Source organism: Pararge aegeria, chromosome 1, assembly GCF_905163445.1.
Source record: "Pararge aegeria chromosome 1, ilParAegt1.1, whole genome shotgun sequence".
In the NCBI taxonomy this organism is placed as follows: Eukaryota; Metazoa; Arthropoda; class Insecta; order Lepidoptera; family Nymphalidae; genus Pararge; species Pararge aegeria.
This window is the reverse complement of record NC_053180.1, coordinates 5,170,836-5,190,072: the sequence shown is the minus strand read 5'-3', so window position 1 is coordinate 5,190,072 and position 19,237 is coordinate 5,170,836. Positions and strand designations below refer to the sequence as shown.

General features: G+C 36.5%; 1 protein-coding gene across 1 annotated transcript in view; it reads left to right on the top strand.

Annotated features, from left to right (window-relative positions):
* LOC120624213 (guanine nucleotide-binding protein G(s) subunit alpha) overlaps window positions 1-19,237 on the top strand; it is a 38,457-nt gene that overhangs the window by 8,861 nt on the left and 10,359 nt on the right. The window contains exons 2-3 of the mRNA XM_039890629.1: window positions 17,105-17,228; window positions 18,154-18,315. Of these exons, the coding sequence (XP_039746563.1) occupies window positions 17,124-17,228; window positions 18,154-18,315 (267 nt within the window). The 5' untranslated portion in view covers window positions 17,105-17,123. The remainder of the gene's footprint in view (window positions 1-17,104; window positions 17,229-18,153; window positions 18,316-19,237) is intronic.

Below are 19,237 nucleotides of genomic sequence, written 5' to 3'. Positions count from 1 at the left end.
AGAAGTTCCCCCGTTTATTATTACACATAAATATATATTATTTAAATATTATTTCCACTTGTGCCCCAGACAGTTGATAAAGCTGTCTCCTGCCCACGCTAGCCGTGCAGGTGGACATGTTTATAGTTAGGGGAGCAGCGTAGCAGGTTATATTTCTTATGAGGGAGCAGTTCTTTGCCGTAGAACCTTGAGAGATGATGAATGGAAGTTAACTCGGGAGTATCTCATTGAGCTATGGAGATTGCTATGCTACGAGTCCTAGCATAGCTCACTCCTAGCGTAGGACGTACATGTATATATATAACGTGTAAATGAAAACCGTAATAATACTTCAGAGGCTTTAGAGGTATATTATTTACCGTCTCTGAGAACGCTTCTTAGTTCCTCCCTCCTTCGAGGGAGCAGTTCTGTGCAGTAGAACCTTCATAGATGATGAATGGAAGTTAACTCGTGAGTATCTCATGGAGCGAGATAATGATGAAAATGCCCAAGACTCCTAGCGTAGGACGTACAGCGTGTAAATGAAATAGTATATATACAGCGTGTAAATGAAAACCGAAAAAATATTTCAGAGGCTTTACCGTCTCTAAGACTTCTCTGTGAAACCGAAACGCTAATAGTTTTCGAGTAAACCATTACCATAGTATATACTGAAATAAATTAGGTACACACATCACATTAGGTAATCACATGCAAAAGTAAAATCAAGTGGCTCCTGTCACTTTATAAGGAACTCGTAGCGTAGCGTAGGTCATATTCACGTGTCGGTCTTTATCGTCGATAGGGTTGTCATAAGCAAACACCGAGAATGTTTTGAATTAGTTTGTATGGAAAAATAAATATGCTTCCTTGGATTTCATATTTATACAGCGTGATTCCCTATGAAATATACTTATGCACCGTTTAACAGTATTTCGTTATTTCGTTACACGTTGTATATTCCTAGCCTAGTATATCTATGTTATCAAGTCTTATTAATATTATAAACGTGACAGTTTATGTGGGTGTATACATGTATGGGAAGCGGTGATAGGGGGCCGAGTTCCATTCCCAGCACGCACCCCTAACTTTTAAGTTATGTGCGTTTTAAGTAAATTAAAAATCACTCACTTCAACGGTGTAGGAAAACGTGAGGAAAGCTGCAATCCTGAGAGTTTTCCATAATGTTGTCAAAGGCGTGTGAAGTCCATCGATCTGCACTGGGCTAGCGTGGTGGACTACTGGAAGAAAAAAAAAGGATAAAACCAAGATCCGCAGAAGAACCAATGTTATCGATCATAGCTCAAAGAGTCGCGACGCTATTCGATGGGTCAATGGGCGGAACTAGGGAGCACGTAGATCGTACAACGGATTTGAATGCCGACCCTGCACCGGTAAGCGTAGCGTTGGTAGACCCGGAGGTCAACCCAACTAGGTGGCATGAAAATCGTTTAGGAAGGAGCAAAAGATCTTTGTGCATTGTACAGCCGTGGGAGTCCTTGGGTTGATATGATGATATTGATGGATTGTGACACGTTGATGATGCAATTGGAAATCTCTACTAAAGACGCATTGTAACTTTCGATTACAACAGCGACGATCGAAAACAGTAATTAATAAAATATAAATAGAATCTGCCAAAATATATGATGAATCATTTAAACAAAATTGCAGTTGTCATGTAGATATATTTAGATACAACAGATATAAAATCTTACTGTTTCTATGTATCTTATCTCCGACCGCGGAAACTACGGTTGGGTATTGAAACTGAACTTAAAAAATATAGAACTAAAATGTTGTTTGAAGCAGTCATAGCCCAGTGGATAAACTCCGACTTCACTTTCGAGGGGGTGAGTTCCAATCCTGGTACGCACTTCTAACTTTTCTAGTTATGTGCGTTTTTAGCAGTTAACACCTTGCTTCAACGGTGAAGGAAGACAATGTGAGGAAACCTGCATGCCTGATAGTTCTCCATAATGTTCTCAAAGTTGTGTAGAGTCCACCAATCCGCACTGGGCCAGCGTGGTACAGCCTTAACCACTTCTGATTGTGGGAGGAGACCCGAACCCTGCAGTGGGTCGGTAATGGGTTGATATTATGATGATGATAATCATGAAAATGTGGAAATAATCGTATGAAAGCCTATAAACAACCCCCCATCGGAACAGCATGGGCGGTCTAAGTCCTACGTCCTTATTTAAGAAAATGGAGACCTGTACCTCGTTGTGGGACGACTTGGGATTATTATGATGCTTGTCTTGGTTAAATTAGGATTTTTTATACCCATAAACAATCCCTACCGTTAAGGTTTAATATTTATTTTTGGATTATTCTTGACTAGCTGTTGTTTTCCATAAATCTGAGATAACCATACATTTTTTTCGGGATAAAAGTAGACAACTATGTTTTAGTCTAAGATACAATGTATCTCCATTCCTCATTTCAGAGAAATTATAGTTATCACCATCAAATTCAAATTCAAAAATTCTTTATTCACGTAGGCCTATCACAGGCATTTAAGAAGCGTTCATACATATATGTTTACATAATTGTAAGGGGATGGTCATAAATTCGTTCGCCAACTTAAACCTAAAGCTACGAGGGTTCCAAACGCGCCCTTGTCTAAGAAGAGCCCACAAAAAACTTAGCCGGGTAATTTGTTTTTTGTTATCACCATCTCACAGTAAATTTATATTTAGCTATGAATTAAGAGCAATTCACATTTAAGTTTTTATATCGTGTAAGTAATCTTTAACATTATAATAGGTTTTCAGTAGTTTTTCCCGTGAAATAGTAACAAATATCCAAACTTGCGCATTTATAATATTAGTAGGACGGAGCGCGCAGAGTGGAGCGCGCTCGTAGAAGATTATTCACGCTTGATTTGAAGGACCTACATTATTAACAGCGAGAAAAATGGACGTCGGCGGAAGGGCATTCCAGATTGGTTTAAAGTTTAAACAACACTATGAAAAACTGCATGGTCAAATTCGTTATTGGTCTTGGCAAAAACTATGCGATTTCTTGTGATAATTATGTCACTGAACCGTTTGCAACGGTGACTCAATAATTTTGTTACTGTCTTAAAGGATATACATAATTAGTTTTCCGCCTCACATGATCATCATGACATTTTGCATACAAGTTATCTAAGGTACACCATACAGTATATCCGTTCAGTAAAAGTTAGGTACATACCGAAGGATGGAAAGAATATATTAATTTAGAATAAATGTTATAGGAAATGTTGTGTACAATTACAATGACGTGGAACTCAATGTTACGAACGAGTTAAGTAGTCCGTGATTGGCGACGCGATGACACGTCGGCTTTTACAGACTCAAGCTACTATTATATGCTTTTAATATGTAGGTTACGACTTGATAAAAATGTTTATTGAAGTCTAAATAGGTAGTCCAGGAATACAATTGAATTAAATGTTTAATAAAAAACTTCGGAAATTGGTAGCATGACAAATTCATTGATGATCGAGGCAAAAATGTTTAACTTTTTGTGTGTTTCGTTCGACTTTTTTTGTAAATGCGGTTAAAATTATATTGTTCCGGCGTTAAACCATTAAAACAGAGGCGGGGGCGAGAGTTAAATATTCTCGCGACGCATTTTTCAGTACTGAAAATACGAATGAAGTCAACGCAAGCCGCACGCGCCGAATTTATCTTAATGGCACGAGGCTTTAGTTACGGATGGTTACCATCCTACCGGAAAAACGAACCAACATTATTTGATTAGTTCGAATGGTTCGATTCTCCTACGCGAAGGCGCATTAAAAAAAGAAATCAGCCGTGAAACGAACAATCTTCTTAAAGTGTCCTATTCTAACGAAGTTTGGAGAATTTCTGGCAACCTGAGCTTTGGGCATGGCAGCTCTGTGACTGAGTGCGTTTATTTAACCACTGACGCAGTTTCTTCAGCCAGGATGTTCGAAACGAACATTTCTCAACGATAATGGAGGAGTAATCTATATAAAAGCTATAGTACGAGGAAATACCGAGTTCAGCCAAGAATGCATTATCCTGCGGAATGAGACCGATCGCCGTGTAAAAACTACAACAATGAACCGTGGGAAACGTCGTATAGTTGCGGTAAAAATAGACTCTACATACCTAGATACAACCTTTCCAACGCATCGTATCAAACGTGACTGAAAGTCTTCCAAATACACTTGTTTACTTTTCATTCGAATTGCAAAAGGAGGTTTTTTTTTTGGCGATGTTACTCTGTGCCCGTACAATGTAAACTTTTTATTTTTTATTTGAAAGACAAGGTAATTTAAATAGGACTTACTAGACAGAACAGAAGAGACAGGCTCTTCCCCCTTTTCTGTCTGTACAGCTGTGCCGGTACAGCTTCCGCCACGTCGAATTTTAAGGATTGTCTTATGATTCCGACAGGTCGGAGACTTTCTTCTTTTCTTTTTCATCGATTATTGTTTAATGTTTTGAAATAGTTTCGATAGTTTATTAATCAAAGACTCTCTTTTTATATAGAACCTCGCCTATAGCGGTGATAACCGAGTGGTAAACATCAGCCTCCTTTTTTGGGAGCCTGAGTTCGCACCTCTACGCGTTTGGATTTGGGCAATTAAATATAACTTGCTTCACGATGAAGGAGAACATCGTGAGTAAACCAACCAAGTAAATGCCATAGTGTTCTCAAAGGTGTGTGACATATACTAATCCGTATTTGCCCAGTGTGATGGCTTAAGGCTTTAACTCTTCGCATTCTGGAATGCCCTTCGAGCTTCCATTTTCCCCAGTACCTACAATATGAGTACATACCTTTAAATCAAGAGTGAATAGGCATCTTCTAGGCAAGCGCGCGCCATCAGGTGTGATTGCAGTCGAGCGCTCGTCTATAAACAAAAAAAAAATCTGAGATGGTATCCGTCTCCTGTAGTGGGCCGGTAATAAGTTGATAATGTACATACGGAATACGTGGCAAATTTGAATAAGGGATATGTAAACTGTCGACATAACTATGCATGTTAGCTGATGAGAATTATTTAAAAAAAAATACTTATTACCTCCCAAGTATCTATTGTAAAGCCATAACATAACATTATCTGTTACTAAGTGGCGACAATAAATAAGTTAATGGGAATTTACACCACAAGGTGTAACGAACTCGACATTGTAAGGTTTCACCAAGGTTAAGGAGACTATAACATTATTATGATTTCTAGTAGATCTCAGAATATATCTATCTATCTAGGCATACACCAAAATATATGTGACTAAGAGTGTAGAAGTCTCGATTTTCTCTTTTATTCTTGTTTTCAAATCTTAAGTACATGTACTTAGTTTTACTAGTTTTTCGTTTATCATCATCATCGTATTAACCCATAGAATGGCATATTGCAGCACGGAACAATCGAGCTTCTGCCCGCGACTTCGTCTGCGTGGACTTCAGAATTGGGTCTAAAGCTTCGCTTGTTAACAATTTTAATTCTTGTGTGTGTCCAATGTCCTTTTCCATAGCATAGGTGACATGCATACAACATTTTAAAGCTGTCTGCCCGCGGCTTAGCTCGTGAACAATTTTTAATTCTCCTCGAAACTACTTAAGGAATCGGGATAAAAGGTATCCTATGTTCTTGTCCATGTCAAATGCTATATGCATGCCAAATTTCATCTAAATCTACTACGACAATACACACATCGCAATGTAACCCAAAAGAAACCGTAGCTTGCGGTATGGATACTAAGATGAATATTTTTATGAATACTACACATAAATACATAAATACTTACGAAGCGGTGATAGCGCATTGGGTGGGAGCTCGACTTCCGGGGCCCGAGTTCGACTCCCAGCACGTACCTCTAACTTTTCTAAGTTATGTGCGTTTTAAGTACCTCATTAAAATATCACTTGCTTCATGGTAATGTAATATGAAGGTAAACATCCTGGGGAAGCCTGCATGCCTGAGGAGATCTACATAATGTTTTCAAAGGTGTGTTGAGTCCACCAATCCGCACTGGGCCAGCGTGGTGGTCTAAGGAATTAACCGTCACTGTGCGACGAGACCCGTGCCCTGTGCCGGCCATGGATGCCACGGCATGTGGCCGGTAATGGATTAATGTGATAGTGAAATAATTATAATATACAGATGAACACCCAGACGCTGAAAAACAATCGTTTTCATCACACATACATTTTCCAGTTATCCGAATCGAACCCACAGTCTTGGAATAAGGAAGCAGGCTCGCTGCCAACCGTGCCAATCGGCTGTCGGTGTTACAGGCTTTGATGATGAAGGAGGAAGGGTACACTATACCCTTAGTAATAGTATTGCATACTCACAATTGTGAAGTTGGTAACGAATGTTGCGACAAAGTAAAGCGAATCTAATGCTCCTAGTTTTTGATCGTTTATTTCATTTACCAGCGCATTTTAAGATAAAACGAAAACATTGATGGACGTTGATTTATTTACATTTTAATGTGACTTTTATTGCAATATGCCTCGACGCCTGTTATAAAACGCAAGCAACGCATAGTCTAAATAAAAACACTAGATTCCCATTTTTACTATGTTACATGTGGAATTTAGTCGTATTTAGAGTTTTCAATTTCATATATTGTACACCGATAAGACCGACTTTGCACGCTCTATTCTCTTTTCTAAGTTTCTTCTATGTATGTGTTTACTTCGTATATAATGTGTGTGTGCTTTCAAACAAACCGATGGACGGCCATTGCACATACGCCACGGGACACAGGTCTTTTGTAGGGATTTACAAATTACTAACAGAGCTATTACATAAATCTGAGGACGCTCCGAGCATCGTCTGGAGATGCTGACTTTACAATAAATAATTCTCAAAAAAACACTTTAAGAATTATTCATCATAAAGTCATTGTAAATCTCCTGAAGATGCTCCGGTCTCGAAACAGGTAGGTACAGAGTACATTGCCGAAAATCTGTTTGGTGTGGACAATAAAGATTATAGAAATTACAAAGTATAAGTACCATACAGATTCTCAAACTTTTCGCGGAGTATAGCAAATTAAGCTTAATTTTCATATAAATATCATGGAATTCCGCAAATTAACTCCTGCTTTTATCCAATATTTAGACATAAGGTCCATTATACATGATAATCGTTGTCGTTTGATAAGCGAAAACGATTGTTTCGATTGCGTACGGACAAAACTTGTACTAAAGTTACAGGTTAAACTTTAACATACGTATATGGTGATTGAAATTCCGACGCGCGCGGTTGTACAATGGGGTGACGAAAGTGATGGGCCGTTGGGAATTCTTTATCACTGTGTATGGGAAACTCGAAAGCGTTATTGGCTGTTGAAGGCCACCATAGCGCAGTTACAAGATTGCGAATTTTGCAAGGTTTCGTATTCGATAACCCTTTATCCCGGCCGGCCTAGTTTATTTTAGTGCATATTGGTAAATTATACTAGACGTCATCATCATTGCAGTTAAGTTAGGTAAGAAGTCTGACTGGAACGAAGCGCGCTTTACAAACTTTTTTTTTTGAATGTTCATCCTTAAAAAAGTTTGAATGTGATTCGGTACGTACGTAAGTACCTCTCTATTATAACAATAAATATCTTACTTTTGCAGGAATTATAGGTGGTGTAGATATAAATTGCAATTTACATTTTAAAAAAAACCCCGCGTAACGCTCGCCAGGTGTCATGGCCGCACTCGTGACGTCATAGGGAAATTAAAGCTCAAGTCCTTGGTCCATAACTAAAGATTATTGATTATGGTACTGATAACAAATAACTTAGCAACTGATAGTTTTAAATCAAAAAATACTTATACAATATCTTAGCGATTCTTTGTTACTGTCATCATTTATTTGAACTTATTAAAGTCCATCTACTGGAAACAGAGCTATGATAGAAATGGATTTAGAGCAAGGACCCATTACGCTGTTATAATGTAGGCATGCGAGCTATGCTAGAGACGATGGGATAGTTTTACAGTTTAAGTATAAGATGTACACGTTCGCAATCATAGACGATTATCAAGGCACAGTAAAAACAATGTATATATTAAATGGACCTAATTGACATGGATTCAAAGCTAAGCTGTCCACTGCGCCAGTCGACAGCGACCCTACTTTCTGAGTCCAAGGCCGTGGGTTCGATTCCCACAACTGGAAAATGTCTGTGTGATGAACATGAATGTTTTCAGTGTCTGGGTGTTTATCTGTATATTAATAAGAATTTATGTATAAATTCATAAAATATATTCATCAGTTATCTTAGTACCCATAACACAAGCTACGCTACTTTGGGGCTAGATGATTGATTTTAGATATATAATACGCATCAAGGATTGTTTTTATCTATTTTTCTCAACCATTCAATCAAACCACAGCGAAGCGTGGCAGGCAGGGTACAGCTAGTAAATAATATAAGTAAACCAAGTTTTGTTATTATATACCTACTTATATAATAATATATTATTATAATAATATAAAACTTATAACACCCCTTACTGTCGGCTTTTAAAAATAAACGCTTTTATGTTTAGCTTAACTACAAAGGGCCTTTCTAAAAATAGAACCTTCACGATTTGCCCCAGTTGCGGGATCTCGTATTCTTATTTTTTTCATTAATATTTTATCCTTAGAATACATAAGTCGGAGTCGAAACTTACTTTATTTACATAGACCTACAAAAGAAACTTTGTGTGGTGGGAGGATATGGCCATGGCTAGGTACCATTCTAACGACAGAGACGTACCGTCAACCGATTAAACTTTCCGGTACGATGCCGCGTATTTAGAAATTGTTTATAGGGGTACGGCAAATTTTACTGCCGTATCCCTCAGAGCCAGTGGCGTGCACTTCATACACGCACAAAAGCAGTGCTTAGGTACCCTAATATCTATACTTATAATAAAACTGTAACTGGAAGATTTCTGTACATTTAATATATTTTGAAAATTTTGACCGGGGGATGCTTTATAATCGATACTGAGTCCAAAACAGATTTTATTTCATTTTTGTCTGTCTGTCTGTCTGTCTGTCCGGGCATCACATGAAAACTATTATACTGATTTAAATAAAATTTGGTATAGTGGTAGTTGATATTCCGGGTAATACATAGGACATATAGGATACTTTTAATCCCGAAAGTCAAACGTCACTTTTCCATACAATAAATAAACAAAATGACGTTTGACAGCAGTGATTTGCAAGATTTACGCCTGTCGCGAGATACGTAATCACCCTGCCGGTCTAAGAGAAATCCAAAAAATCCAATATCATAATATTATATATAGATAATAAACTGAGTAAACTTTTTCTATGGCCTGTTCCCGTTCTTTAGCAGGTGGACACCTTAACACTCCCTTGCCAGGAGATACATAAGTTTTGTCTCTCCTGCCTGTGTAACACTGCTTTCTGTGCTAGCCCAGCAGGTGAGATTTCAAACAAGAATAACTTGTAGTTGAATAAAAAAAGCATGATGGTGCCCGCGTTTCTTACGGTTTTTTACAACTTGTTTTTTCTCTTGGGAGCCGCTGGTTTTCCTAGGATAAAAGCAACATATGTTACTCACCGTCATTTCATCTAACTCTATGCCAAAAATCGAGTCGATTGACTGCTTATTTGGGGCGTAAAGTATGGACAAACTATCAAACACACTTTCGCATTTATGTTATAACAAGAAACCTACTGTCAACAATTCTAGTGTCTAAACACAGCGGTTAAGGCTGTGCGTTGATCGTCAGTCTGACAGGATTATATATATATAGAAAGTCAAATTAGCCTGAATATGATATTTTATTGAGATGTCGTTACGAATTGTCTATCTTTATCGTTGTTGAGATAGACATCGATAAATGTAATATGAGTTAAAGCCCGTGTTTTGATATTGATATGTTGATTGGGCATGAAACGATTGTAAGATAATCATTAAAACGAAATTGACTGTAGGTTTACATACACTTACGTACTTGAATATTTTTTTGCCCTTTCCGTCCTGTTATACTATATCATCTATAGTCTTTAGTCGGGGAATCCCAACCTTAAGTAGTAAATTTGGGTATTGCACTATCTCGTTTATTTAATATGTTTCTTCAAGCAAAGGAGGAGGAGGAGATTTCTTCAAGCGATAAGGCCGCCTTTGCGCATATATTTTGTATTATCCCAGCTTTCTATTTATATGTGCAATAAAGACTTCTTCTATTTTATTCTTATTACGCCAGCTGCGCATTTCGGAGCAGGTATAAGTTAAGAAATTTGTCACTGCGCGGCGGTCGCGCTCTAACCTATCTAATAATATTTTAAGTCAACAGACAAGTCCTTTTTAGTTAGGCAGATAGGCGAACCAAATAACACATCCTCATCATGAAACTTGGTTGTGGTGATCTCAACACAATATTTGAAACATTCTTGATTTTTGTAAAGTTGTTTGAATAAACTTGATTTTTGGTATAGAGTTAGTGGAATGAGTATAACGTTGATGACGGACAACAGTTAGTAATGAAATACAGAGACACAAGATTGAAATACAATTCTTGGTCTTCGATATTGGATTTTCGGACCATCTACTCCTTAATGTGGACCAAATCCGTCAAAAATAAATTTTACAAGAAGAGTTTTATTTAAATCATTTTAATTTTAATTACTAATATAAATTGTATTTTCAATTTAACAGCCCATCTTTCTGCAAATATCAATATATTTAAAAAGTGATACTTAATAACGTAGAATTGGTTTGGTTTTTGTCGGTTACGCTAAGTCGGCGAAAAGATGTTGATAAAGCTGGGACAAATTTGATGAATAGACCTATTTGAAAAAACTATTGCCGTCGCGCCGATCTTGTCTTCCCCCGTAGAGTGCGATAGGGACAGCTGTAGCACAGACTGATTTCACCTATAAAAATTTCGAGAGTCGAGACCCCTGTTTTCTCATCCAAAACTGAGCCGATTCAATTATTTTTAGCATAAAAATTTTCTCTGTCCTCTTAACATGGCGGTAAAAAAGGTGAATTATTGGCCATTATAGAGGTTCAGATTTTCTAAAGTATACAGGGTTAAGTAAAATATACAGGAAACCTCTCGCCCTGTTGTTGCTCACATTAAAACTAAAAACTTTTGTTCTACAACTCTTTTTCAATTCGATAGTTTGTAAAATATTCAATATTTTACATAGATACTCTACTTTTTCCTACTCTGTACATGACTCTATTGTGCAGACACTGACCCGACTACGGGAATTTGTCGAATCACATGTATTTGTTTTCACAGTGTACTTTACAGACATAACATGATTGATCAATTTTTTTTGTATGAAATAAATTAATACTGAATTTTCAAAAGTCGTAGAACAAAAGTTGTTAGTTTCAATGATAGGAAATACAAGGCCGATATTGAATAGAAGGAGGCGTTCATTTGGGGAAATCCATGATATATTATGAAAATTAAGCTTAATTTGCTATATTCCGCGAAAAAAAAGGAGAATCTGTATGGTGTAATTTATAATTCCTTCAATCCTTATGCATCCTCTAAGGACGTTTCGCTCCGAAACCGGAGCATCCTCAGGAGATGTTGACTTTACAATAAATAATTGTTAAGTCTTAACGATTAAGAAATTTTAAATTACACCATACAGATTCTCTTGCTTTTCGCGGAATATGGCATCAGTATTAAGCTTAATTTTAATAATTTACGAGGCCGATAGATTTCTGATATTATGTATTTAACCCTGTATGGCTTTTTGAGAAAAAGAAATGATATAAGGGAAATATCCACGAAGGAAATGTGGAGATATATATTTGAATGGAGAATCCTGTCTATACTATTTCTCTTAATGGGTCGATGTGTTCCGATCCGTAACTTTGTAAGTGAAGTTGTGCGAGCATTTGGTAGATAAACTAGTGGTATTGTAGGAAACAGTTCGCAAAACTGTTCAAAACTAACTTCCGTTTCGAAAGCTGGTTGAATTAACTAATTGGACGGACTGACTTCGGGTTATTGTTGCAAATTGCAATAGATCAATATTTGCGTTCTCTGAAAGAGCAAGCTATTTATTCGACGTAAGGTTTTTGGAGAAATCCTATAACTTACAAAATTGATTAAGTACATGAAATATAAAAAAACTTGGGATATAATATGCTCTAAATAGCAAAATACCATGGTGAGTGTACCAAAATTAGTTTCGTATTAACATACACAATCTTATTTATTAAATTTATGAATTCTTTACAGTGAAAAAAATACACGTTATTCTTGGCCATATTTCTGACTAAATATTGATATACTGTATATATATAACATCTAACAATTTTTTTTTTAAGAAATAATAATGACAAAGTTACGTTTTTCTAAGTAAATTAAGATTTATTTATTTTAAAAAATAGTGATAAAATAATAAATATTATATTATGTAGGTGCTGTTTACATAATATAATATTTATATTTTGTTATGTTTAATTTTATTAAGGCAACAAAGAATTGGAAGAGAAAATGGGAAGGATCACAGAGCACCCACGTACCATTTTAGGTTGCGTTTTAGGTTGCTACATTCTGTAGCCTTAGTACGCGAATGCGAGATCGAGGACTCGTTTTTGCATATCTTTAAAGTGAAATGTATGTAATGTTTATCTAGTCGCAAATCGCGTACTTCTTCGTGTGTGTTTAACAAACCCGAGCTATAGAATTGCAGGCTAATATGAGCTTTCATCATATCAACCCATTACCGGACCACTACAGGGCACTGGTCTCCCCCCACAATGAGAAGGCCGTAGTCCACCATTCTGGCCCAGGAACCACTGGTTTGAAATGAAAAAAATATGTTTCTGTTGGATACTCCATTTATCGAGGAATGCTTTAGGTATGATATTATAAGATCATGCTACGATCAATAGGAGCAGATCATCAAAGGAAAATGTTGCAAAAACGGGAAAAGTTATTCCTTTTTAGGGTATCCGATGCGTGTGGTGCGTTAAAGTTACGTATCGTGGCGTTTATGTATGATGGACTTGCTCCCCTTTTTAATTTATAAAAAAAAGTCGGCGACAGCATAGTATGTCTTATCTTGTAAAGACGCGGAAGTCAGCTGTTGTAGTATAAGATAGGGGACAAGTTATAGTGAATGGGCTGTATGAGGAAAAAGTGAAATTTTGACACTGTCAAACTAACCGACTCCATTTTTTTCTAAATTGTCCATTTTCTCTTACATTTCTCATCATGTATATTGTATACTTAATTTTTGGCATTTTTAGCACTCTTTTATATAAATAAACACATTACCACTTACCATTGAGTTAATTTTATTTTATTTTGTTACATTTTTTTAAGTATTTAATTTTTTTATATTCATAACAAAAGTAATATGAAACAGGAGCATACACTTACTATCTGAATTTGATATAATATCACGAATTCGTTAAAAAATATTGTACATTTAAAAACAAAACGTTACCTAATAATATTATGTAACCTTACCTACCACCACCACTAAAATAAGAAAAAAACGTTACCTAATAATATTATGTAACGTTTATGTAGTATGTATGTTCATATAAGTTTATTTTAATTTTGTAACATACTTTATGCACCATCCACTTACCACCTTTTTATCGGGTTCGCACAGGTTGCCTTTAAAAGGTCACTTTTAGTGATAAGGCCGCCTTTGCACCCTAGCATTAAGTACTATTACTGTTTTCCTTGTGTTTTTCCTATTGTGTTGTGTTGGAATAAGGATTTTCTATTCTATTCTATAAATACCTCAAACTTTGAGGATAAAAAAAATGTTAATAATATATAATGTAATACTAATTTTGTTTTTCGTATATATATTTCTTCATAAAATATCGGCTGGTTTTAGTGAATTTTCTTGAACTACTTATGAGTTATGAGTACTCTATTTTAATGTACACGAAAAAAAAAAGAGTAACAAAGATATAACTTACTTATTACTACTTACTAGCTATAACTGTAACCCACAAAAATTATAATCATGAAGTCATCGTTGATTCTAAAACAAATCGTTCGCAAATCGCACACACATACGAAAGCGTCCAAAACGCCAAGATCGAATCAGCTACCTAAACCGTTTTGAGTACGCGATACAAAAGCCGTTCGTAATGAGCCCATTAGCATATTTGCAGCATACGCGCGGACAATCGTCCACCGAATTGGCCTACTTAGGCCAAGAGCTGGCCGTCACTTCGCTTTCGTTAAGTTTAGATCGATGTATAATGTCTTTGTTGCACAAATTATTACAAAATACAAATGATTAAATAAGCAACTCAACCAGAAATAATAAAAAATGGGCAACGGCCTTAAGCAACCTTTGATAAAAGAATCAAGTCAATAAAATAACTTACACTTTACATACTTACTAATAATACATAAATTTATTATAGTTTTATTTCCGTTGTATATAAGAATTTTTCCCACAGTAAGTGAAGCAGTTTATTTAAAGCAAATTAAAGGCAAATATTAATAAGCACATCGAATATACCTAAAATCTGTTTAATGTCTTAGGAGGTTAAAAACAGCAAGGAAGACACATGATTTGTGTATAATTAGTCTCAAACGCAAACCTCGTTAAAATAAATTCCAAACTCAAATATTTTATACAAGTATCTGCTAAATATTATATATCATCGACGAGTGAATCTTTTAAATTCTGATTTTTCCTTACAAACTATCATTACCTATTCGATTAGTAAAAACATAAATCCACTACTCTACGGAGTATACCTACCCTGGCACACCGAGAATTGGGCTCTCAAATCCAAAAAGCAGTTTTGAATAATAATAATAAAATAATTGAATAATATATTATCTACCTTTAGATTAGTTTAAACTCAGTTTGAACTCAGTTATGATAGGTTCTCTAAGAAAAATTGCCAAAGCTGTGACATACATCAATGACGTTATTATTATCTTCTGAAGTCTTTAAAAATAGCATTTATTTTACAATTCTCGTAGGTAGGTACAAAAGTATTCAAAATGCCAAGATCACATTAGCTACCAAAATCGCTTTGCATACGCACAACAAAAGTCGCTCGTAATGAGTTCATTAGCATAGTATTTGCAGCATTACGCGTGAACAATCGTCGACCAAATTCTCATCCTAGTCGAAGAGCTAGGTCCCGTTTTCCTTTCGTTATTTATACTGGGTAACGTGGTATAAGGTCCATAACGCGAATCATTTCGTTAAGTTTGTGAAGTAACTTTTGTGGTCCAAGATAGGGTACGCACCAATTAAAGGAATACAGATACATAAAATAAATCAGATAACATAACAATAAAATATAGTCATAAAAGGGCGGCCTAATTAAACGGTGTTTTTTTTGTAAAGCAGGCAAAACATTTTGACGAGCATCGTATAAATAAAACGTTAAAATTATTAACATAGTATCAACATACAATGCAAATAGGCTAGATAGGTTTGATATTTGATTAGGCCCTAACTCTATGAATTATTATTATCATAATCTACACCATTATGTAACTGATTAAAAGTTAACAAAGGGTAACCTGAATAAGCAATTAAAATATAGTGATATTGCTTCAACGGTGAATTTATTTCATCGTGAGGAAACCTGCATGCCTGAGAGTTACATCAATGACGGTACAAACCCGCACTGGTGGCCTTCACCCCTTCTCATTGTGTGCCAGTAATGGGTTGATATGGTGATAAAGATGATGAACCTGAATAATTGCTTTCATCATCCCAACCGATGGAAGTCCATCCTATATCCTTTTTGGGGGTGAATTTACCCCTCAAAGTGTAAATTTTACTTTATTTTCGGTGTATAATCTAATACTTATATTACATCGTAAAATGTTTAACTGGCTCTTTCACTACAAATAGCTTGACGAGCTCAATGGCATGAGCGGACGGATGAGGTCGTACTTGGAACTTCATAACCTTTTTGGTATGCCTGTCGACATACTTATGGTGTGTGTGGAAACGACAGTTAATACCCGTGGGTTTTATGGTCGATGGCCAACTTATGATCTTTGAAAATCTTCCATGCATTTGTCGTCTCACGTAAATAGAACGCTTTATTTATTCCTCGAACACTTTATGCTGAACACTACACGAGTACCGTTTATTTATTTATTGTAATAGTTCTGAAGTAGGCCATTTTGGAAATTTGCTATAGAGGCAGGCAAAATTACCCTTTTCCCCCTCTTAGAATTATGTAGTATGCATAGTTTTCCTTTAAAATTAGTTTGATTTTGACTGATCCTCTTCATCATCATCCTCAACCCATCACAGATAACTACAGGGCACGGTTCTTCCCTCAGAATGAGAAAAGCTTAGGCCGTAGTCCAACACGATGGCCCAGTTCAGATTGGTAGACTTTAAACTTCTTTGCAACCATAGAGAACTTTCAGGGATGCATGTTTTCTCGAGGTATTTTCTGACTCCGTTAAAGCGAGTGATATGGAATTGAAGTGAATAATCACTTAAATTAAAAATCCACATAACTCCGAAGGTGCGTGCCGAGGCTCGGACTCGACCAGGGATTCCCAAACTTATAAAGCCATCAGCGCACTTACAAGTTACGAAATATGTCATGGCGCGCCCCGCGGTATTTACCTACTTGTTAGCTAGGGGCGAAAAATAAATCGTCCTCATTATGAAACTGATAAAACCATAATAATTCTTTGGGGTAATTGATTACTTATTAATCAATTACCTCAAAGAATTATAAAAGCTAGGTAATCTCAAAATTTAAAAAGTGTGGACCAAGCCGTGACGACGCTTCACATAGACTATTTTTTGGAGGAAAAGTTGGGAAACCCTGCACTAAACTATCACGGCTACGTTCATATCGTTTTTATTATGCCATATTTATTTCCTTTGTTATATATATTTCCGATACAAAATAGTTCCAATGTTTCTCGAAGTCCAGGCGTCCCACTAACAATCAATAAGTAGGTAAATAAAACCTTCTATAAACCCGTTCAGCACTTTTTGGGTGGCCAAAACTAATGGAACTCGCGTCATCGTCACCGAACGCTTTCTATGAGCTGTATGTAAACCGTATGAAACATAGATTTAGTTAACACTTCAGTAATCGGCAATCCCCAAAGACTGCCCCGCATGTTTTTTTTGAAATATGGCCGCCTCACAATGTTCTGTATTTCGTTGCAGGTGGGCGGCGTGGTCAGCCATGGGTTGCTTCGGGTCACCGGGCGCCAAAAGCGGCGAGGACGATGCCAAGTCGCAGAAGCGCCGCAGCGACGCGATCACCCGCCAGCTGCAGAAAGACAAGCAGGTATTACACCTCTACTAATATAGTAGTAGACGTAAACTCCCCTTCGCGATACTAAAATTTTACATTATCACCTCAACCATGTGTCTAAAAAACATGATATAAAGAGCAAGGTTTATTTACATAAAGTCTTGATAAAAAAATACCTTTTTATTATAAGGATTTACTACTAGGAGAGGGTTTTGTGACATATGCAACACATAGTGTAAATAATTACACTAGATTCCACTCTTCACTGTGTTCCATGTGGAATTTATTTTTATTTAGAATGTTTAAGTTCAATTTAAGAACACTGATATGTGTCACTGCTGGACATAGGTATTTTGTTGGGACTTATAACATATATCGGAGGTTAAAGAGACAATCCAATAAATAGTAGAGCTTTGTGTGTCAGCTCGCCTGGAGAAGTACTACTGCCATGCCTTTTTCTGCCGCAGAAAACAGCATTGCTTTTTATTCGGTCTGAAGGGCGTGGTGCCGGGGTTTAATTACAGACACATGAGTCTAAACACCTACGCCTCAGGTTAATGGACACAGAGCGGCACTGCAGGATTTCTTCCTTGCAAGTCTTGCAATTTTTTACTCTGTTTTTTCACTTACTGTCAGGTGCACGATCATTTTGATACGTCAATTTAAAATAACTATTAAGAAAAAGTATTAATATTCTATTTTTGGCGCGTTTGGACCCTCCTAGCTTTAGTTCACCTAACATTAGTGGTAGCATGTCATATGTATGAACATAAGTGCCTGTGATAAGGTTTACATGAATAAAACATTTTTGAATTTGAATTTGAATTTGGATATTAAGCTAAGTCTTTTCAGGGTTCAAATCAGTTTAATGTTTCCTTAAAACTTTCATTGCAGGTTAACTCTCCAATAGTAATTGAATAACTTTGTCTAGTTTTAATGGAATTGGTCTGTATTCAAGCTGTATCGGGCAACCCATCGCCTGCTGTTACTAGGCGCCGGCGAGTCCGGCAAGTCGACGATTGTCAAGCAGATGCGAATTCTCCACGTCAACGGCTTCTCCGACAAGGAGCGGCGGGAAAAAATAGAGGATATTAAAAAGAATATTCGTGATGCTATTCTTGTAAGTATATGTCTAAAAAGCAGTAGTAAGACAAGCGGCTATAACAACCCTACTAATATTGTAAACTAGCTGTTACGTCCCGTTAACTCCCCTCCTGCAACATCGAGATACTTTAATTTTACATTATCACTTAAACTATGTGTCCAAATAATATACTATATAGGGCAAGGTACGAGTACAGTTTTTGGGACAGAGTTGCGTTTGGTGATGCTAATTTAAAATGCTAAATAAATTGTAAACCCCCCCATGCAAATTTTTGAAGCCAAGCAAAATTGCTTTGCTCCAATCTGAAGGGTGTGGTTGCCGTTGTAGTCACAGGAACATGAGAATGATGGACACAAGGCATGTGTTCCTTGCATGCCGTGCGAAGTATTGATCATAGACAATCCATTTTTCATTTATGCTTGGTCCTTCAGTTACTGTTAAAAAAAAATCAGCGAGGTGCAATTTAGAATATCATTCAAAATTATTGACCAAAGCAGACGGGTCTTCCAAAATGCACTCTCCACGCATGTTTCTCTCCGCCACAGAGAGCATACTCAGGAGCCTTTTCAGTTGTCAATTGTCTGTCTTGGGAACCAAAACTAAGATGGGTATTATCTGCATTGGGGTTACTTAAGCAAAAGCTTTTCTGATGACGATATAACTCATTCTGTCACTACATCACACCAGAATCATACTATCAACATCCGACAACAAGGATGCTATAAATACTACTATTTGACCTTGAATTATTATTTCTTCGAAGATTGTCTTCGAAGAAGATATTGATATAAGAAGGCTATGAATTTATCATTATTATCATTAAAAAACCATTACCGGCCCACTACAGGGCCCCAAGTCTGCTATTACAATTGTGTGTCAGTGATCGATCAGTGACTTCATAATTGTCAATTTTGGCATATTTGGTAGTCTGCTAACA